This window comes from Spermophilus citellus (assembly GCF_964194105.1).
Source record: "Spermophilus citellus genome assembly, chromosome: 5".
Lineage (NCBI taxonomy): Eukaryota > Metazoa > Chordata > Mammalia > Rodentia > Sciuridae > Spermophilus > Spermophilus citellus.
Window position 1 is genome coordinate 80,470,432 of NC_138186.1, and position 23,443 is coordinate 80,493,874.

The following is a 23,443-nucleotide window of genomic DNA, read 5'->3' on the forward strand; positions in this document are numbered from 1 at the left end:
CACAAAAATAAATGAAGACCTCTTCTAACTTCATCCTGTGAGCAACAACATTTATATTCAGACCATATCCTCTTTGAAATTATTAATAACAGAATTATTTTCTTTTCATACAACAAAATTTCCAAGATAAAACCTATAGTGCTAGGTATTCCATTGCACATAAAAAAGGGAAACAAATTCCTTACCCCTTAGAAGCTATAACATATGAAATATCGATAAAGATATGAATTTCCAAGAGATAATGTGACAATACAAGGGAAAGTAATTTTGAATTCATAGAAGGAAAAAAATAGGTGTTGCATTATTCTGAGATGTGAACATTAGTTGCTGTAGTGATGCATTAAGTGGCAACCTGGAAACCTGGAAGAATGCGTGTTCCTCTCAAAGTGCTTCATTTAATACAAGGAAATATTTCACGCATTTAGAGACTATAATTGAGATCTAAATGTGAATCGTAATCTGATTCCTCTTAGAAATTCACACCTTGTATATTCAAGCTGAATTGAATAAGCTAGATAAATAAGTACTCTGACAAAGGCAGATACTATTTATTATAAAATGATCTTGATTTGAAAGGATTTGCTTATTGGTACAGTGTTTGGTTGGTCTGAATTGAGCAGACTCTACAGCCAGGCGGCTTTGATTGGAAGCCTGGCTTTGAGGCACAGTGGTCACAGTAGGAGGACAGGTGGCTGAATGCAATTGCATGCTCTTTTTTCTCTTTCCTGATCCAATACCAACAGACTATGGCCACACCTCTCCTCAGAAGGCAGCAATGTGTGGAAAAGAATAGCAGGAGATAGGGTGGGAGGTTGGATGAGAGGAACAGTTTTCACCCACTTAAAACCAAGAATGAAATTATAGCTCTCCAGAGAAGACCAGGAGCACATTTCTCCTCCTTCTCCACCCCTCTCCACCCTCTGCCCCTCAACCTGGGCTCAGATCTCTCTTTCTTTCTCTACACTACTTTTATACTTGTGAGTAAAAATGGAGGGAGTTTCTCAGCTTATCCACATTGCTTTCAACTGTATAATTTAAAGTCAGGATATAAAAATAAAAGACTATATTTAAAATATTTTGTAAGATCTATTTTTGACTTAGTGATCTTTTGGATTTTGCTTCTCTTGTCTTGTTGACACTTTCTCCTGTTCTGGTTTCAAATAAAAATTTGTAACATGATAAGAGGAAATGGTATAATGCATAAAATGTCACACTGAAACCAAAAGAGCTTAATAATACAGCTTTGGTTCAAATCGGAAACATTGTGATCCAGCTATTACCATTTCTAAACAAAGTTAGAGGTAATTATGGAGGATCCTGCTGTTCTTTCATGTTCTGAAAATAAAGTAAAATGATATTTGATTCTCTTTCTCTTTTCAGTCAACATTTGCTAGTCCCCTTTAGACTTTAGATTTAGAAGTGAGTTGCTATAATAAAATTTTGCTATATTCTATATTGATAAAAGAAGTTAATGTTAAGAATCTGATATATACAATAAACAATAAAACCCAAGCAATGTAGATTTAGAATTGGAAGTGTCCTTACCCTCTTAACCTTGTTCTTTCCAGTAAATCATTCTAAACATACCCACACATCATGATTATTTGCAAATGTTTTATACTTAATATGATTTTCCTATTCTGGTATTATTATGTAAAACATTTATAATTTGCCTAACTCAGTATTTTCTTACTGTGAATGCTTAATAAATATTTTGACCTTAAATTCCTCAGTGACAAGACTTGTTAGGATATGTTGAGGAAAAAAGACCTAAGGTTTTTTATGGATGAGCTATTTTTTTCTGAATAAGTGAATGTCTCCTCAAAAGGTGTTTATAGTCATTACTTATAAAAGTAATGGCACTAGAAATAGTTTGTTTTGCCATCTTATTTTGGTCCAACCTTGACTATAGTACCCTGACCATAGTCATTTTCCCCACACGCTGGGAAACTGAGAACCTAGCCTAGTAGGGGTTCCAAACTTTCAAAGGTAATTGTTTACTAAAAAGATAACGATCAGCTTGAGACACTTCAGTCTTGGTTTAGAGTAAGGGATTTGCTGCAATGTGATGTCAACATTTCCCAACCAACAGATTAAAATTTTGTTTCTGGAAGTTTTCTCTCTTCTCATGGTATGGTAGCAAAAAAATGTGTCATAAGTCAAAGTGAGAAAGATGTTGGACTGTGCTCTGGGAAAGTCCATTGAAAGGGGAAGTGAGAGAAAATCCCAAGCAGGAAAACAGCAGAACCAGTGTTTGTCTACCTTTGCAGATGACTGGAATCTATGGTTTCAGAATTGGAAGTGACTCTAGCTGTATGTCTTTTGTTTTTCTAGTGGTAATAAGTTGATCAAAATATACAATCACTCAGCTCAACAGAAACATCAAAGTTTTCTGGCAATTTTATGTTATCTGGCTCTCTGGTTCTTAAAGAGAATTTTCAGTCTGTTCACATGTACTCAAACCTCTAATCTTTTTCCTACTTCTTTAGCTTTAACATCTGACCCAACTCCTACTCCAAAAATATTTGAAGCTATCACAGATTGAGATTATCTTGCCTTCTCACCAGGAAGTATGCTATTTTTTTCTACATCCATCCATACCCAGTCTTTCTTCTTATTAACTGTCTCAAATCAAGAGGGAACTCTCCTTTAACCAAAGGACAGTGCTTCTCATGTGCTTCAGATTTATTTCCATCAGACTTCTGCACAACTTGATTCAGTCAGTTCTGTCTCCTGATTTATCTTCTTTATCTGTTTGATTCTTTACATTTAAACGTGCTTTAGTATTTTATTGTAAAAATAAAAACTATACACACATTCCCTTCTAATAATTATAAAAATATTGATAACAGCTCATACTTTTTAAGCATTTAGTATGTGCCAGATATATTTTAAGATCTTTCTTTCAATAGGAGGGAACAGAAACATATCACTAAGGCTTGCCTAGCTCTGGAATTTCCACTTCATTCCTGATTATGGCAGTGGATCCATCAGACAGGTGGTCTCTGTGTAAGAGTCTGATTTTTTTCACTAGTAGTTTCAGAGAGTGAATGATGCCTCATCTAGAGTCATGGAAATGTGAGGTCCGTGAAATCCCTGTCACTGTTAGATATAATCAATTAGGAGTTGGCAATTGATTGGGTGTGGGAGAATTACAAAGATAGTATTATGTTTTGGTTGGCTATGGTAATGTTACTTGCATAGTAGCAATCACAGATAGAGGAACTGGTTGAAGGGAAAGGTGAAAATTCATGTTTGGACCTGTTGGGCTTGAAATATCTGAGGTTGGGTAGATTAAAGATGAGCAGATAGGGATAGGAAAGTTGGGGGAAAATGGAATTAAGCAATCTGGGGCCTGAAATTATTTATTTGAAGTAAAAGTCTTTTGAGTTCTCTAGAAATTCTCACATCCAAAGTTCCATAGCAAGACCAATATTGGCATTCAGGATAATTCAACTGTGTGGTTTACAACAGCAGGCATTTCCTCCCAGGGGTCTGGAGAGGCCAGAGTATGGGATCAGCTGATAGCCTGCCTTTTCCCTGCACATCACCAAAGGAAAGATGACCATGTTTTGGCTTAAATGTATGACTTTCATCATTCTGAAGTTCTTTCTAATATTAATCATTTGATTATGTCTATCCATTCTAATAGATTCTACATAAAAAATACAATGCACAGCACTATATTTCAAATTTATTATTCTTTCTAGACCTTTAAAAATTGACCAAGTCCAGATAAGTTACTAAAATGTGTTGAGAAAATGCACAAGTAGTCATTATTGTTAATATTTTTGAGAATCCACCAACAGCTGAGAAGTTTGTTGTAATTTTTATAGTAAACCTACATAGTTAGAGGTGAAAGACTGAAGCTGGGAGAAGTTGGATAATTTGTGCACCATCAACCATTTGGCAGCTTCTGTTGCCAAGAGTCACCCCATGATGAAGCTGCTGATTCTGAGCCCTGGGTACACATTGGAATCACCAGGGGAGCTTTAGCAATTCCAGCACTTGGGCTGCACCCCACGCAGATTATATCAGAACCTGGGAATCAGGGAAAAGCACTAACAGATCCAGAATTTTAATAATTCCCCAGGTGATAGCAGTACACAGCCAAGGTTGAGCAATACTAGCTTGCCACTGAAACCTAGGATCTCTTCCTACCATGCTGCCTCTAAATCAAAAATTGATTTCATCCCGCTTGGAAATTTTCTTATAACACCAATAGGACAATTGATCAAACATGACAAACAGAATAAATAAATGTCTTCTTGATAAAAAAGAATGATCTTCTTCTGCCTTCCAAGTCATCAAAGAAACATTTTCAAAGCCCAAAATCCCAGCTACAGTGCTTTGGTGGCTTTGCTTGTTGACAGCAACTTTATATTTATGTCACTATTCTTCCTGGTTTTCAGTGACCACATGCAGTGCTGGCAAGCTGGGAAAGTATATCTGAACACACCCGATATATAATGATTTCTTTGTACAGATAAGAATACAGTGTAAATCAAGTCCTAGAGGTATCTCAAGATTTTATAACACATTTTGAAGCTTCTAAATTATTAATAAAGCTATAGTTGAACTCTCGGCCCTATTTAGCAAGTGACTATTTTTATTTCATTTTGAGCAAAATTCTTATTTTCCTAAGCTTGAAGATAACAGAGTATAATGAAGCATCTGCTGTGTATGATGCACAAATGTTTAGATTCCCAAAGGACATATTGAAAAAAATCAATTTTTCCTGTTATTCATGATAAACTTTACAAGGTCTTCAAATTATAAGCATGTCTTATGCATACATATTTTTGACATCTGGGGAACAGATTTTTATCTCTATGACATCTATCTTCCATTTATTTTCTTGTTAATAACACCGCCTTATTTTAATGTGAAATCATAAAAACTAGCAAATAAAATTTGTTATTGTTTGAGATACTCAATTTAACAACTACTTTTATTAGTTCACTCAATTATTATGGATAATATATGACTTTATATTTGAAGTTTCTTCTTTTTGTAGTCAGTCTTATAGCAGAGATTTGGATATGCAGAAAATAACCTCTTTCAAATTTTTCAAAAAAGATGGCTTGGAGAGACCTTTACTCCTCTTAGCTTTGTGTACTAGCTCTTTAAGCAAGCATCTTAACCTGTGCTTAATGGTTAGCAAGGAGTTTTCACAAGAATTAAAGCCTATTGCATCTCTTTTATGGATATTCCCCATCATATCCAAAAGGAAGAATTCAGGAGCTAAGTATTTGAGTGTATGAGAGAGATTTGTCAACTGCCTGCAAATAATATTACTTTTAGTGTGTAATATGTCACAGCAGCTATTGGATAAGGGAAGGTGGGTAAAATGACATTAACAAAAAGCTTCTGATTGGATTCTTCATGCCATGGTAGTTTTTACTTAGTTTTATGAAATAATGAATCTTGTGTTCACAATGTCCATTGTGTTTTGATTCATTTTGTTAGATTGGAAATATCCAGGCCACTTCAAAGCATTTGCACACATGTTAATGATGTCTATAGAATCAAAATATGCTTGGAAATGGTGCATTGCTATTTTAGTTGATGATGATTTGGACAATAAGGACTCATCATTTACATAATTTTTGTTTTTTATGGTAACATTTAATTACCATCTACACATAGTTTGTTTCAAAATAATTTGAAGTGACTTAAAAGGAATGATAGAAGTATATAAAAAGTAATATTTGCAAAGTCAGAGTTCTTTAGAGCACAGGTAATGTGTTATAAAGGAAATAGTACATGCTTATCCATTTGCTACCTGTGAAACTGTTTAGCCTCTCTGAGTTTTATTGCCTCCTTTGTAAAATATTTCCATTGAAGCATTGCTGCAGTTAATGTTTAAGGCTGAGTAGGTAATTAAAAGTGAGTTTTCTCATCATCCTTTAAGAGATAGTAAAATATCTTTAAAATGTGCATATTTTACCAAACAAAATCTCAAATTTATATATTTGACTAAGCTACTAATGTGATCTTATTATTAACTATCATTAATTGAACACTTACTATGTGTGAAGTTATAGATTACCTTTGTCCAAAGCTTTTTTGTATCCATTATTTTATTTCATCCTTAACAACAAGTCATTTTGGTTCTTCTGTAAGAATAGCTATCTTTTGATTAATGAAAATATGTGCTTACTAGAGTATCCTGTGAAGAACCACTTTTGAACTTATTATGTGATGAGCTAGGATCACTTCCCATAACATCATTTATAGACCAGAAGTTGCTGGTGTGTTCAAAATTATATTGCACATGTCTCATTCATGTTTTGTTTTATGTGAATAGCAAGATATGTCTTTCTTATTATTTGTGCTATACAAACCAATGTGTGAATCAAAATTATCTAAGTAATTCAAATAATAATTGCTTCACATGGAGAAATTATTTTAATTTGTCAAATATTGTTGAAATTTTGCTATAATTATAAATAATTATTCATTTCTCCACATATACTGCAATTATATAGATATTGGTATTCTTTGAGAATTTCCAGGTATTCTATTGAAGATTTTTATTTCAATATTCTTTCATTTTTTTTCTAGAAGAAGTGAACTTATCTACATTTTATATTCTGTGGAAGTTTTTTTTCTTTAATATTACGTGTTTTTCACTTAAAACATCGTATCTCTTGGTTTTTGAAATTATTACAAAATAGCCATTTAATATTCTTATTTTTTAATACACTAACACCTTTCATTTATTTGAATAAGCAACATAGTTAGATCTTGTCTCAAAATAAAAAATTAAAAGGGCTGGGAACATGGCTCAGTGGTTAAGCACCCCTGGGTTCAATCCCCAGTAGGATTGGAGGAAAGGAAGAGGAAGGGAAGGAAGGGAGAAAGAAAAGAAAAGCCATTAAAGACCAAATCATCAAAATCTCATGATTTCTAAGAATGTCAGAGTCCAAAGTTTTTATGGCTAACGAAAAACATCAATCTGTTTGTTTTAGAAATTAGGGGGTCATGGGAGGGAAATTCAGGGGAGATGCTAGATGGCAGGAAGAAAAGATGTGAGCTGCTAGAAAAGAAGTTGATGTTTAGTTTACCTTTTTGAGAAATGTGACCACAATTGGAGAAAGTACAAACCAGTTAAAAAGGAGGGTGATTGGTTTAAGGAGAGACTTCAACAACACATTTGTAGGCTAAGAGATTATGCATATAAGTTAATTAAACGAGGGACATTACAAATTGACCAAGTCAAAAGTAGTTACTACTTTTGGTGATAGAAGTCAGGAGAGTTGTTACCTTTGAGCACACAAAACAGATTGGGGTGCTGGTGATATTCTCTATTTTCATGTGAGTTATAATTACATGGAGGTATTCATTTAAAAAATATATCAAGATTTATTATAATATCTATTGTCAAAATGCATATTTATTTGTAAAAAAACTGTATTAAGGTTTACTGTATTTCATGATATATCAATTAATATTGGTATATTATACTCCTCCAAACAAGAGTAGTTAGTGTGTATCAAATTCTTCACATGCATGATGTCACTCAATCCTCACAGCAATTCTATGGGGCAGGTCTCTTAATGTCCTTGACTCACAGATTTAGAAAGAGAAGCATAGAGATTTTAAGTAACAACATGTAAATGAAGCAGTCAGTGTGTTACTCCAGTGTGACAGCAGGGCTCAGATCTCCTGGTCACTATTATACGGTCTCCTGTTAGAGAAAAGGCCTGCATTGGAAAGGAAGGATCAGGGATTGGGAGAAATTCCAAGATGGGAAGCATAGGGAATATAAGGATATTAAAACTATGGATGGTCTCTCCCTCATCAATGATATAGGAGGCAAGGCCATTTAAGAGGATATGGAGGGATGTTGAGATTTGGGAAAGGTGAAAAAAAGAAAGATTATGAGGACAGAATTATGAAATGAGAAAAACACATTGTGAAAAGGCAGCATATGGAACTGTTCAAGCTGTGGGGTCAGATGCCCTGTTGTAACCCCTGCAACCCATTCATGAACCATGTGATACTGATCAAGCTACTTGATTTCTTCAAATCCTCATGCAAATAGGCGTGGTTATCATCTGACCACATTTCATTCTGTTTTATATTGTTAGGAATATCCTCTATCCTGTGTTCCAGGGTTTAATCCTCTCTCTGACTTAGAGTCTAGGGGGACCCCATTGAATATTTTTTATCAATTTAAGGATGATTGACATTAATATAGTATTGATATTTTTAGATATATACATATTAGTATTTTTTCCATTATTTCATGTCTTTTGTGTTTTTCTATTAAATTTTATAATTTGTTACATGAAACTCCTGCCCATTTTTGTTAACTGTAATTGAAAGTACTTTATACTGCTTGGTTTTATTATGCATAGGATCTTTGCTTTTATCAAAAAGTTTGCCCCTAGCAATTTTGCTTTATATTTTTAGTTTCTTTTCTTAGCTTCTGATCCCTAATATTTTCAAAAATTAAACCCTTCATAAGATAATTCCCCAGTCCCATCTTAATTAGTACTTCCATTACCACCCCAACACCCTTCAATCACCTAGGCTATAACATTTTTTCCATCCTAAGTCAGTTAAAATCAGTTAAACCTTCCCTCGGCATCTTCTGAATTTGGCCACACAGTGAATTCACTATCAATCACCTATTCTCTTTTTCCTTATGACTTGGTCACTTTAGTGTAGGTGGGAGGGAGCAAAGAGATTAATGTGACATGCTTAATTATAAATTTCATATTGCATTTTCTTTTTTTTTAAATTATTTTATTTTTTTTTTTAAGAGTGAGAGTGAGAGACAGAGAGAATTTTTTTAATATTTATTTTTTAGTTCTCGGCGGACACAACATCTTTGTATGTGGTGCTGAGGATCGAACCCGGGCCGCACACATGCCAGGCGAGCGCGCTACTGCTTGAGCCACATCCCCAGCCCTCATATTGCATTTTCTAGATCATTGCTGATATTTAAGAAAATCAAGTTTTTAAATTGATTTTGTAGTTTAGGAGATAAAAGGTTTGCATTTTGATCTTGAATCTAGCCACCTTGTTAGTTTTTTTTTTTTTAATTTCTAATAGTTTAAAAATGTATTCTTTTGGATTTTCTAATAAGAAGGTATATTATGACAATATTGTCTCTTCCTTTCCTATTGATCTTTCTTGTTTTCTTGTCTATTTTAGAATGTTAGACATAATGGTGAAGATCCTCCTCTTTTTCATGATTGGGATGGGAATTCTAATATTTCACCATTAAATATTACTTTCATTGTTTTGGAGAGAAAGTCTTTATTAAGTAGGAATATTCACCTCTACTCGTAACTTGCAAAGAACATTTCTTAATGAAAAGTTAAGTTTTGAATTTTATAAAATGTTTTCACATTTGTTGATGTGATCACATGTTTTTCTCTTCCTTAATCATTAATGTAATAAATTATATGGAGGTCATTTTAAATGTTGAATCATAGTACATTAATGGAAACACTCTGATTTGATACTAATTTATTACCCTTTTACTGTGTTTCTGGGTTCCATTTTTTAATTTGGCTTTTTCACATTTAGTTGATAAATGAAATTGGCTTATAATTTTTTTTGCTCATTTTGGCATCAATGTCATGGTAACATCCTTAAAAATGACTTGGATAGGTCTATTCTTTTTCTTTGTCTGGAAATGTTTTATAAAATGGGAATTTTATATGTTGATTTAGTTTGTCTACATTTTTTTTCTTCTGAATTTTTGTCCTTTTTAAAGAATTGCTTCTTTCTTTTTAATTTAGTTTTAACTAAGGTTATTAGTTTTATCACTGGGGCAACTTTAATAATCTGTAGTTTTTTAGAAGAATGTCTACTTTATGTAACTTTTCAAGTTTGCATATAGATAGAATACATGCTATCCTTTTATCACAATGTTTACCTTTTTGCCCACCTTTAAAAATTAAAAAAAAAAAATGCTGTAACTTGGTACCCATTGATCAACCTATTTTCATTCCTCCCTATCTCTCCCCACTCTCCCAGCCTCTAGTAACCAGCCTTCTACTCTGTTTCTGTTAGATGAACTTTTTATTCATGTATTTATTTATTTATTTTTGGCACTGTAAGTTAAAACCAGAAGGGTTTTACCACTGAATCATAGCACAGTCCTTTTCATTTTTATTTTGAGATAGTGTCCCACTAAGTTACTTAAGGGCTTACTTAGTTGCTGAGGCTGACCTGGAATTTGTGATCCTCCTGCCTCAACCTCCCAAGCCACTGGGATTACAGGCATGCTCCACCACATCTGGCTAGAAGAGATGAACTTCTTAGAATCCCAATATGAATGACATCATGAAGTATTGGTCTTTCTGTGCCTACTTTAACATAACATAATATCTCCGAGTTCCATCCATGTTATTATAAATGCTATGATTTCATCTCTTTATGAGTGAATATTATTATACTATGTAGATGTACCACATTTTCTTTATATATTAATTGGTTGGACATTTAGGTTGATTCCATTTCTTGGCAATTATGAATAGTGCTGCAGTGAACCAGGAGTGCAGCTGTCTCTTTGACAAACTTATTTCATTTCCTTTGGATCTATAGCCAAAAGTGGGATTGCTGGATCCTATGACATGTCTATTTTTAAGCTTTTGAGGAATTTTATTACTGTTTTAATAACTATTGAGCCATTACAGTGAAATAGCATAAATATGTTCTGGTGTTCTACTGCATGGTGGGGGTGACTATAGATATTGATAATGTCCTGTATGTTTCTAAAATGCTAAAAAAGAATTTTTAAATGGTTCCACTGCAAAGGAATAATAAATGTTTGAGTAAAAAGCTATGTTTATATTAATTTGAGCATTAAACAAAGTATGTGTGTGTATGTGTATATATATAAACATATATGTACATATATATAAACATCACATGATGGCCCATAAGTATGTACAATTTTGATGTGTCAATTAAGAAAAGTAAAACAGAAAGAAATCACAGTTGCCAAGTCTTAACTACTTTATTGACGTTTTAGATTCAGTATGGGTTTTATAGACAAATTTTATGGTACTTTTACTTCTCCATTTTTTAAGTTTCTGATTTTGTCTTTTATAAATCCCTTCTTCTGATTTTTAAGCTAACCAAATGTCTTCATGTTCTCTTGTTTTCTATATATTCAACGGTATAAAAATTCTGAATATCATTATAGTAAAATCTTACAAGTTTTGATATGTAAATTTCCCTGTTATTCAAAATTATAATTCATATTTTTTCATTTAAAAATCGTTAATATCTTAAAAGCTTTTTCTACCCCAAGAGTTGAGAATTATAACTTTTATTTTTAATTTCATTGTATTATGAAAATATTCTATATGTTATAAACTTTCTTGGACTTATTTAATCACTTTCTGTTATAGGACTAGTTAGCTTCTGAAAATGCTCTGTTTGTATTTGGAAGAAATGTGCATACACTTATGTATATTACAAAAAAATATTAATCTCTTTTTCTGGTTGTGTTATCCTAATTGTTCATTTGTTATATTTGCCTCTGCTTTTCTGTGGTTAAGATCTGTATCTTAAGTCCCTGATTATAATTTTAGTTTGATAGTTTATTCTTCTAGTTTCCTCAGTTTTTGTTTCATTTTCTGTGAAAAATGGTTACTGATTTCATAGAGATGTGTTTCTCCTGAATCTTCTTCATGGTCTGCTCCTTTTATCACCATGAAAAGGCCCTCTTCATCTTTTTTAATGGGTTTTCCAGTATTAACATTGTAGCATTGGAATTTTTCATATTAACATTTGCTTAATTAATTTCTTTTCATTCCTTCATTCTGTCTTCCTGTGTCATTGGGATTGAGGGATGTCTCATAAGTACATTTCTGAAACTGGATTTTTAAATCCAATATGAAAGTCTTTTCAACCTTTTGCAGTGAAATTAAGCATCCCTTAATTTGTAATTTATGATGTACTTGGAATTATTTTGCTCTTTTATTTTTTTGTATTTATGATTCTTCCTAGTTTGTTGTTCCTTTACCCACCTTTAACTGGAGGAATAGAAGACTGCTTTTAGTTCTATTTTTCCTCTGCTATTTTACAAATATATAATTTGTTTTTACTTGTTGTGTTTTCCTTAACATTGTTAGCATGTATGTTCAGACATATTTATTCTATCATCTGGAGGTAATCAAGATCTGTAATATGCCTGAGTAAAAGGAAAATTAACATAATTTTGTCTTCCTCTGCATCTTGTAACTCTCACCTCTCACATCTTTGAACTCTCACTGATATTATTGTGAATTTAATATCCAGGTGGCTACATTTATAAAATTATATATGTATATATATTTAAATGAAGGTTTACTTAGTTGCACATATTTTATTTCTTTCTTTGCTATCTATTACATCTATCACTTCTTTTATCTCATTTCCTCCTCCTGGAGTTCTTCTGAGTGGTTTATATTGTTCAGCAATTCTTGCAGAGAAAATCTTAAAATAACTAAACTTCACAGTTCCTTTTGGTTCTAAAAATATCGTTATTTCTGCCTCTCACTTGAATAATAGTTTGGCTGGGTGTAGAATTCTAACTTCAAAGTTATTTTCCTTAGAATGTCGAGGCTATTATCCCTTTGCCTCATTGTATCCTGGGTGGCTTACAAGGAATCTGATGTCAATCTGATTCTTATTTCTTTGTAAGTAATCTTTCTTTTCATTCTGACAGCTTTAAAGATATTTCTCTGTATTCTTGATGCTCACAAATTTCATCAAAATATATTTAGGTACACTTGTGTATATGTGTGTTTCATCATCTATTCCAGAGCCAAGAGAAGTTTTAAAGTTCTGAGAAATTTTTCCATAATATTTCTTTAGATTCTGCCCTTCCCTCTATTTCTCTATTTCTTTCTTCTGGAAGTATTTAAAATATATTTTAGGACTTTGGTGTCATTCATATAACTCTTTCCAACTTTCTGCATCTTCATCTCTATTCCCAACACCTCGTTTTGGACTTCAGTGTCCATCTTCAGTCTGTTCTCATCTGCTTTTGGTTTCTATCAGATTTCTCACAGTCTTTGGTTCAGCACCACTTACACTTCCTTTCTTGTCAGTTATTTTTTAAAGAATCTCTTCTATTATCTCTAAGGATCTGGGATAAAGGATGTAGACAAGCATGCTATGTATGAACAATGCTCAGTTTAACAACCTAAATAAGCTTTCTTCAAGTTTATAATATTTGTCAGTAACACTTATCAGCAGTAATACTGACGAGACCAGACTAGGGTTTAGCAAGACAGGAAATGCAAAGAATTAATGACAGACTTTGAGTTTCCATTGAGTTTCACGTTCAGAACTATGAGCTGTCAAGACCCTTCTAAGGTAAGATCCAGGAGTACACACACAGGAGCTGCAGAAGGAAAAACTGTAAGAGCCAATTTCATCATGGTGGGTTCATTCATGGTAATAATGAACAGGTGTCAAGACATGAACCTGTTTTAGAAAAGGAGGATGGAAGTTTTTAAGTGCAAAAGTTGGAAGTTTTTAAGTGCAAAAGCCCCAGTACTGAGGAACTTATGGGATGTTTAATCTTTGGGGGTTGCTGATGTGGAATTTAGGTTATGTGGGGGAAAAGGACAAAGAATTCTGAGCCCAGAACACTGGAATGACAACTTCTGTGGAAGCAGATGTGACATTTGTGGAAAATTGCAGAAGTCATCGGAAAATTGCTAATTATAATAATTATTTGAAACATATTATTGACATTATTATAACTTAGCAAATATAGCTATCAGAAGAAAATCAATGTGTGTTTCCATCTGTCAAGTATTTGCTTTTATACTGTTTCTTCAAGTGAAGCAAAATGTAATCTCTTTTTCTGTTTCTCAGGAACATAGATTTTGCTGTCCTCTTCTGAGGTTAGTTTTGTGATTTTAGACCCCTCTAGTCCACACGTACAATCCTTTAAATTAAGACAGCTGATCTCCAATTTAGAGCACATTCAAGACATCTGAAGAGTCATCTGGCCATACTACAGTGCCACTGATTGCAGGCAGAAACAGGACATACTTTAGTTACCATTCATTCTCCTCGTAGGCTGTGGCTTATATTATTTCCAGAGAGACATGAATTTTTGAAATAAATGCCACTAGCCCCAAATTAAATCTACTCCAATTTCTATTAGTATTAAAGTGATGGACTTCCAAGTAATAAACACAATAGAAACAAAGAAGATTAAAAATCTCTGTATTCAGGTATTGAGTACTTAATCGTTTTTGATAAAATTTTAGTGCATTCAACACTTAGGGTCTACCATTCAACATTTTTACATTGTTTGATATAATCCTTTATTGATGGTGTTTAAATGGACAAGGAATGCATTGCTAGCACTTAAAATTGAGATAATACAAATTGGGGGAAGAAAATGAAATGTAAATTATAAAGCATAACTAGCCCTAGATATTGACTGGAAAAACTATTTTGAGTTTCAAATTGGGATCAGAGACTATGGATCAGAGTCAGAATAGTCAGCCTGTAGATTTTTAAACCTTAACTTGGGGGGGAAGTCCCAATGTCTCAAGTATAGAAGAAGTCATAATTGGTTAAACCTTCTACATTATACTTGAGACAGGAGCAAAGGAGTGGGGAAGAGCATATGGAAATCCATGGCTTTATCGCACTGATACTTGACATCTTTACGAGCATAAACATAAGGACTAAGCAGATATAAGTACTGCCTGAAATAAGGTATCACATGCTGAAAATGGTACCACCTTTTTAAGTGCTATTTATCATAATAATGCTAATAGTATCATTGGTTGAGTATTTGCTGTATGCCTAGCACAGTGTAGATTATCTCTTATCACTGGAACAGCCTGGTGAGATAAGCATGAAAAAGTTCTTCATATGGGATTAAAAGAATTGGGAAGCTAAATTAATACCTGGTAAATTGCAAAAGAATAAGTAACTAAGATGACTAATGTTGGCCCCAAAATAAAAATTCTTATAAGGTTCTCCTTTAGCATTAGATTGAATTGGAGGTAGGAGGATGAGGATCCTATTTGTATTTACTTGCTTGCGTTTTTTTATAATTTTTTAATTTTTAATTTTTATTTTTTTTAGTTTAGTTTCTTTGGTTGATTTCAGTTTCTGGAAACAGCAAGACTGAGACTGACAAAGGAAGAAGTTAGTTCTGTTGCTTGTTCTTGTCTGTGACAACTGGCATTTCAACAAGATTTTACACAAGGAAATTGTACCAATAGTGAAATATTTAGCAGGATTTACCAAAATGAAGCTGCTTGTCTTTTGCAAATAAGTCACAACTAATGGTTCGCATATTTAGAATGATTAAGTTGTATGAAGAAAAATATATATGAAATCATGCCTGTGTATTAAGAGTGACCCAATTAGCTTTTCAAAATGACTGGATTAAGACACATGTTGCAATGTAATAATACTGAAGCAGAGTATTAAGTAATTTAAAATACATATGTTATTTTTGTTCTAGGCTATTAGCCAAACCTCATTTTGTACTTTGCTGTTGTATCATGAATATCATGCATATATAAAAGCAAAGAAAATTTTCCTTTTGAAAGACTGTTACTCTTGCAAATGTAATCTTAACATCAACCCAGACAAAACAACAAAGAAGAATTCTTGGATAAAAATGAAAGATAAAGGCTGTAGCCAAAATAATTATGCAAGATGTCTGTAACTTAAATTAAACCAAAGAAAAGGACCATTCCTGTAATTATATTTCAAGAAAAATTTTAAAGTAAAGCAGTAATTTTAATCTCCCTTGAGTTCAAATTTATTTTCCTAGTTCTCATAAAAGAAATCTAACACACAAACGAATTAGGACACATATTTTGTTCTGTCAAAGGGACCCATAGGCAGCATAGACTGCCCGACTTCTAATTTCTGTAAATAATTACATGGCACTAAGAAAAAGTGAAGGCTGAGCCAGAGATTTAGAACCCTCTGCAGGACACCTGAGTCCCCACCACAGTCCAGTGTGAGTCTGTTCTTTGTTTCCACAGAGCATCTGTACAACTACCACAGCATTTTTGCACTTTTTCTTCCTGGCTTCCTTCTGTTGGGTTCTGACTGAGGCGTGGCAGTCATATATGGCTGTAACTGGAAAAATTAGGACACGGCTTATAAGGAAACGATTTTTGTGCCTTGGATGGGGTAAGCATATTACATACCCTTTCGAGCTCTTGTTAAATGACTTCAAGCTTCTGTACCCTGAAGCAGTACAGTGATTATCCACAAGCTGCTTTGTGTCTGATTTGATATATGAAGTAGAAATATATGAGGGCGGTCACATTTGACCATTCATTGGTCATCTGGAACTTTAAGAAGGCAACAGTGTCTGCACAGTGTGAAATGAGACCAGAGATGGAAAGTTCTCTGCTAATACTTTCTGAAAATGTAAAATGTCTTAAATTTTCAGGATGTGATTTTTCACTAGCATATTCTCCCCTCCCCAAACTAAGAGTTCTATCCCAAGAAATCTCAAAACAATTAAAGAATACACCTATTCATGTCATAGACAGAAAGCCATTAAAACAATCAGTGAAATCTCATGTGTAACCAGTGGGGTCCTCAAAAGTATAAATAGAATTGCAAACAGATAGATTTCATTATTTCTTTGCCTGTTTTTATTGGGAAAATTTTCTTTTAAGTGGCTTTATGACAGACATCTTGAAGGTTTACACATTTCATAGGGCCATTTGTAATGAGAGCCTAATTTTAAAAGCTGGTTTTAGAAAAAGCCCAGGAATTGTCTTGTTTGTCTTTGATTAAAAAACCTACACTAAAATAACTGAGGAGTCTTAGACCAATAAATAAATAGTGTATAAGAAGTTGAGAATAGGTTAGTGAGATCCTGGGAAATTACCTATTAGTGGGCTTATTAAAATATGAGAATAATTCATGCTGAAAAAAGGATTAAAAACAATTAAAGATTATCCCTGGTTTCAGTATGAGTCTATACATGTTTAACAAGTGTATCAATACTTGGGACAGGAAGGCAGCTAAGAAAAGCTGAAGGATGTTTTCTACTTAAAATTTCATAAAATTTGTCTAGACTCCATGGATCATCCAAAGTGAACTTACTATTGATTAAGGGAACATTTTTGTCATTAGTTAGACAAATTGTCATTATTAGAAATACAGAATGCAAGTAAAAGACCAAAATTCTTAATAAAGAGTGGTGATTTATTTAACATGGTTACTCAAGATCTTGAGGAGAGGGTTGGCAGCAGTTCTCCACATATACAGCTAATATATATGGGTAGCAAAAGTTTACACTGATGGGCAGAATAGTGGCATGTGTGTTTTAGTCTGGACAATGTGACATAATGAATTTTGAAAAGCTATATATACAAATTCAAATCATATAAAACAAAGACTATTCATCATTTAGTTATTACTCAAGGGAGATTGTTTTCTAATGAACTTGGTCCAGTCAATCAAAAAGTCAACAAATCACATGCAGAATAAAGGATGTGGAGGGTGGAGATGAGGAGGATACTACATACACAATTTATATTATATATGGAGTCATCAGTATTTGGTCAAAAATGTGATAGGTCCCTCTGAGATGCTCTCCATAGTTCTTGTCATTATACTTCACAAATGAATGTGATGGCACTAGAGAAGGCTCCCAGAAGAAAGAGAATAGTAAGAAATATGGGAAATGATAGGAAGAAAGAAAACATAAAGAGGTACACAAAAGGATGATTTGGTGATAGGTTTTTAAATCTGAAAGGCAAACATGATGTTCCTGAAAAGAAGGCACAACTGAAACTTAAAAACAAACAAACAAAAACTTTAAATAACATAGATTAGATTGATCTTTATTCATCAAAATAAAGGGAAATTCCTTCATTAAACTTGAATGAGATCATAAGTGATTCACATAAACAACATAAACTAAAATAAATTGTAAAGTCAGAAATGGTGCAGATATGCAGGTAATTAAACTTCTTGTTCCCACATTTTTGTTATTATAAGTAAATTATAAAGAAAATGTTAATTGATAAGGTTTACTTTTTCTATCTTAAGTACAATTTGACATGGATCAATAATATGTGGCCAGATGAATGTTCCACTTCTGTAAAATTCCATCACACCAGATCATCTAGTTTTTGCCTGTCAGATTTTATAACTATAAATTTCCTTTATAACTGTGTAAACCCCTAGGGGAAAAATAACTTAAAAGATACCCTAAATCTCTGTTATTACTTCCCTTTAAACTTGTGTCAAATGTGGTGGTAACCTAGCAACATCAAGGAAGTGCACCAAGTTGAAATACCAGCTGTTGCTCTCATATTTGGCACTTGAAAGAAAGTTTGTAATGGAAACATACTTTGTGAGGTGATTCATCCAAAGGTAGTTGCTCTGATTTGAATATCTAGAGTTTGACCTGGCTTTTCTAGGGCCAGTATGCACAGTGGCCATTGCTGAATATGAAGTGTGACATTGCTCTTCTTGCAGGTTTGCCAGCATTAGTAGTGGCCACATCAGTGGGCTTCACCAGGACGAAAGGATATGGCACAGATCACTAGTAAGTCCATCCACAGTGATAAATCATGTTAAAACTAAGCAAGTCATCAAATAGGCGCCAATCGTCTTGAGTGACACTGCTGTGGCTTGTGTTTTGTCAGTGAGTTATTAATGAGGAACAATGTGAGCAACAAAAGTTAAGGAAAAAGTACCATGGTACTGTTCAGAATCCTCCTTTAATTTTCTTATTTCTTATAAGACTAGTGTAATTGGCTTTGAAATATTTCAGTATTTACTGTTCATGTTGATATGCAAATACTTTTTTTTCAGAAATGGATAAAAGTCTTGACATATTTACCTTTTAGAATGTGATTCTGCACTGAACTTCTAATATCATTTTGATAATGTATATTGTTATTAACCAAGTTTTCTGTGTGTTAGTTCAAGTTTTGCTGTTGTTTAGGGTCATATATGCTTGATATTATAAATCAGGGAAAGTAAGAGACTCCATGTGAGAAAATACCTGGGCTAAAAGAAGTTAGAAGGGAGAAAAGCAGGTAATAGCCCATCTTATACTTCGAGAGCTAAAAAATTCTTTGAGAGAATTTAAAGTTTATATTTGATATTTCAGATTTAAAACGATGCAGTTTCATACATTACTGCATCTACTCTCATTTTGAGGAGACAATTGAGAGATGTGGAAATAGTGTGCATCTTATTAGAGGCTTATGTTTTAAAATGTAATGTTCTATTTAACTGCCTTCAGGTTTGAGGTAGGATTCACTGCTAGTTAGGCCAGCTGGTGGGTTTATCTATATTGGGAGGATACCAAGGGACTTCAGTCCACCTGCCAATCCAAAACAAACTTTCTAAGAGTTTAAATAGCTTATGTAATCAGAGCACTTATTTTTCTTATGCAGTTATATTGTTGAAAAAATTCTGATAGCATCTATAATACAGCATTGTTTACTATAGCACTATTACTTTTAAATCATTACTTTTTACAATAACATGACTATTTTGGTACTGATGAATTTCTATATTATGAATATGAAAACAAGTGTGATTATAAATGTTATGGTTCCTACTTTCAAGGAGTTATCAATTAAAGCCAAATATAAAATAACAAGTCATGTATTGATTTTAGGACTACAAATTTTCTTCATAGTGATTTAATCCCTAGGAGAAAAAAATAACTTGAAAGTTACAACAGCACTTTAAAAGACAAACTAAATCTCAGTTTAGAGATTTGCTTACACAAAAATATAGTAGAAATTTGGTGGTAGCTTCAGAGACACCAAATTAAAGTGTTTTTTCAATCTTTTTCTCCAAGTATTTTTTAATATAAAAAAACGGGTATTAGTTGTCTACCTCAAAGTAAGAAGATAAAATTTTATCTTTCTGCTGTTAATGGCAAGGAGCAATAACTAAATTCAGACTTTTAATAAATACACACAAATGGTGAACATATATATTGGTATATGAACTTGTACGTGTATATATGTAACTACTAGATTTAAATTTAAGGTATAAATTATAGATTAAGGTATAAATTATACACAGGTATAAATTGAACAAGGTATAAATTAAGATTTAATTTATATAGAGTAACATTTATCCTATTAAGTGCACAGTTATATGTGTTTTAACAAATGCATTTTATGTTACTATCACCACAATCAATATAGTTTTTTATTAGAATAGATGTAGAACACTTGCTGTATAATGCTACTTTTTGTTATTGTTGCTCTGCTGTGTTGGAAATTGAACCAGGGCCTCATGCATGCAAGGAAGCTTTACCACTGAGCCATATCCCCTGTCCTAATTTCATTTTTGAAGGCAGCTCACCAATTTTGTGGATGGAGAAAAAGTAGTGTAAAGGTCAAATGTCAAAAACCAGGTGCGTGAAATTGTGGGCATGGCTCTACATCAGCAGTGTAAAAATAGTCCCTCACACTTTCCTCATGTCTATTTTCCTGGAAAGTGAATGTGCAGATATGTCACCTGCAGAGCCTCCAGGGTTGAGCCCCATGGCCTCTTCATTGCCTTCTGCTGCAAGAGACTGAACATTCAGTCTCTGAGTTCACCCATGTGGGTCCTATCTCTCTCAATGCAAATTGACATCTCTTCATGAATTTAGTCCTTGAAACAAACATAGTTGTACTTATTTTTGTTCAAAAAAATTATCAATAGTGAGTTTTCTTAGTAGTCTTGGAAACAATAAAATTAAAAGAATATAGCATACAAATATAGATTATCTATTTCCTGTAATAATGTCTTTTAAACCAGTTTCTCCTGATATCTCAATGGACTCAAGGAAAAAACAGGTAAATAGCACATCTAAGACTCTACAAACATACTGTTCTTGCTTTAAATTATATTTAATTTTTTTTCCATAAGGGAAATAAAATAGCATTTTTAATATTTAAGTAATAATCACCTTTATAATGAAAGTAAATGCAGAAATCTCATAAGAGTAATTTGTCTAAAATGTGTAAACTGTTTGAAAGTAAGGCCTTATAACAGAAATTTCTCTTCAGTGAGAGGTCCATATATATCTCACTTGCAAAAGCTCCAATTGTAGCTTTTTCTTCATCTTCTATGTGTTTTTTTTTTTCTTATTTACAAATCTTTGAAAGGTGTCAGCATTTCAGGGCCAAACATATAAGTTACTTGTATCATGCTTTTGTGGTCTAATACTTATCACTAATTTCTGTTAGTTTTTCTCTAATGTTATTTCAGCTGCTGGCTTTCTCTTGAAGGAGGGCTGCTGTATGCTTTTGTTGGACCTGCAGCCGCTGTTGTCCTGGTAAACATTGAAAACTACTTATTTACTTTCATAGCCAGAAGACTTAATTTGGTTCAATTAGAGTGGCAATTTTGATAAAGTATTTGCTGTGTACAAATTTTAATGTTTAATGAACTGTTACTGTGCTTTGAATATCAATTGCTTTCAGTTCTTTAATACTCTAAATATTCATATTTTAAATACTGAAGAATATTAAATTTGGGAGTATGATATTTCTCTTACAGTGATTTTAGACTTGTAAAGAATTTTGAGTTTTAATAAATTCTCACTCTTCAAAATATAGAGCCTCATCATTTATTATCATTTACCTTTTTACTATTCTGTACAGTACATATAGTTATTAATAGGGAGATTTCTTCAAGGCTGTTACTACCAAATATCAAATATATTTCTTAAACTCAATGATACTAATATTTTGGACTGGATATTTCTTTGATGTAGGGTCTGTCTTTTGTAATTTAGGATATTTAGCAGCATCCCTCTCCTCTACCTTGCACATACCTGTAGCATCCTCTAGTTATGGCAATCAAAACATCTCCAGATATTTCTGATGTTCCCTGGCTCTTAAACATAGGGAAAACTCATTTAGCCAATTGATTCTTTTTGGAATCACAAAATACTTCCTTAAATCATTAATTAATTTATTTTTTATTTTTTGGTACCAGGGATTGAACCTGGTGTGCTCAACCACTGAACCATATACCCAACCTTTTCTATTATTTTTATTGAGATAAAGTCACTTAGGGTCTCACTAAGTTGCTGAGGCTGACTTTGAACTTGCAATCCTCCTGCCCCGGTCTCCTGAGTCACTAGGATTATAGGCATGTACCACTATGCCTAGCCTTAAATCTTTTAATTATGGTAATGTGAAATTCCCTACCAATTTCTCTCTCTCTGAGGTTATTAATTATAAATATTACTTGCCTAGACAATATCTGGATATAATAAGAGGAAAGAAATTGTCTTCATTAAATACAAAGATTCATATCACTGTACAATTAGAATTCTAGTTGGAAAATTACTGTTTGGCTTGAAAAATTAATTCAAAAAATTGGAAGCTCATGACATTTTTCTTAATAGCTCTGATATTTGAGTTTTTCTTCCTTTCAAGTTTGTTCTCCCTCCTCTAAGCTGTAAGAAGGAGAGGAAATTGTTCATGTGTTCCAAGGTGGTGGTGGTGGGGGGGGGTGGGGAGGGAGGGATAAAAACACTCTAGGCATGATGTTAGAGAAGACCATAGGGAAATCAAAACCATTAGACACATTTTTGTCTGCTGCATTGAATTTTTATTTAATCAATAGAAACATTTCCCTAAGCTACTAGGTTAATATACATATAACCCTAAAATGAAGAAACAAAGAGTATGTGTATAATTGAAACACCAAAGTAAGGCCTTTGGAGTAGTCATAAATTCCCTCCTGAGTAAGTTGTAAATTAATAGAATCCATGGAATGTACATTTTCTCTTAGTGCAAATAATGAGAAGTACAAAGATGAATAAGTGTTCTCTTGATTAACTGCTAACTTGTCAGTGAAGAGTGACACCTCCTAAGTCCCTACTTAACAGATGTGCTTTGACTCTTCTTTAGAACAACAATCTGACAGATTTCAGCTTTATATTCACCATTTGCAATGGCAGAGAGGCCAGGGTTACACTGATATTCTGTTGCTCAGGGATCATGGAGGGTGAGAGGCAAGGAAAACAAAAGGAAAAAAATGTATTTTTCCTTGATTATTTTGGTTTCCCCATTGGACAAGTTTCCTTTATCAAGAGGTGTTGATAGGTTAGAAAACCACGGGTGCCTATCATGATATACTGATGCTACAAACAGATGTTTGTCTGTGTGGCTTTTTACAACCTAACTTGAGAAAGAAAAATTTCTTTTCATTTCAGCTGTCTTAATGCAAAAGGACTTTTAAGTGAGAGTAAGACAGTCTTGGAAAGGAATTGATGAGCAATGCTCACTAGACAGTATTTTAAGAATTGATGCTCTCTGTCCCCTAAAGGTTCTAGAGAGCTGAATAGGCTTTCTCTTGCCTGGTAAAATAGTGCAACAACACTTTTCCCATCCCACAAGAGGGAACAGCTACCCAGTGTGAGGAATGTGGTCATTCTGTATTCCCTGCTTAGCATTCTTGGTTTCCCACAGCTCACCCTAGCCCCACGCCC

At 33.2% G+C, this 23,443-nt stretch overlaps 1 protein-coding gene across 1 annotated transcript in view; it reads left to right on the forward strand.

The window, feature by feature from the left end:
- Window positions 1–23,443, forward strand: part of ADGRB3 (adhesion G protein-coupled receptor B3) — a 696,487-nt gene that overhangs the window by 615,637 nt on the left and 57,407 nt on the right. Inside the window, exons 21-23 of the mRNA XM_081296489.1 lie at window positions 15,993–16,143; window positions 18,457–18,526; window positions 21,208–21,274. Of these exons, the coding sequence (XP_081152615.1) occupies window positions 15,993–16,143; window positions 18,457–18,526; window positions 21,208–21,274 (288 nt within the window). The remainder of the gene's footprint in view (window positions 1–15,992; window positions 16,144–18,456; window positions 18,527–21,207; window positions 21,275–23,443) is intronic.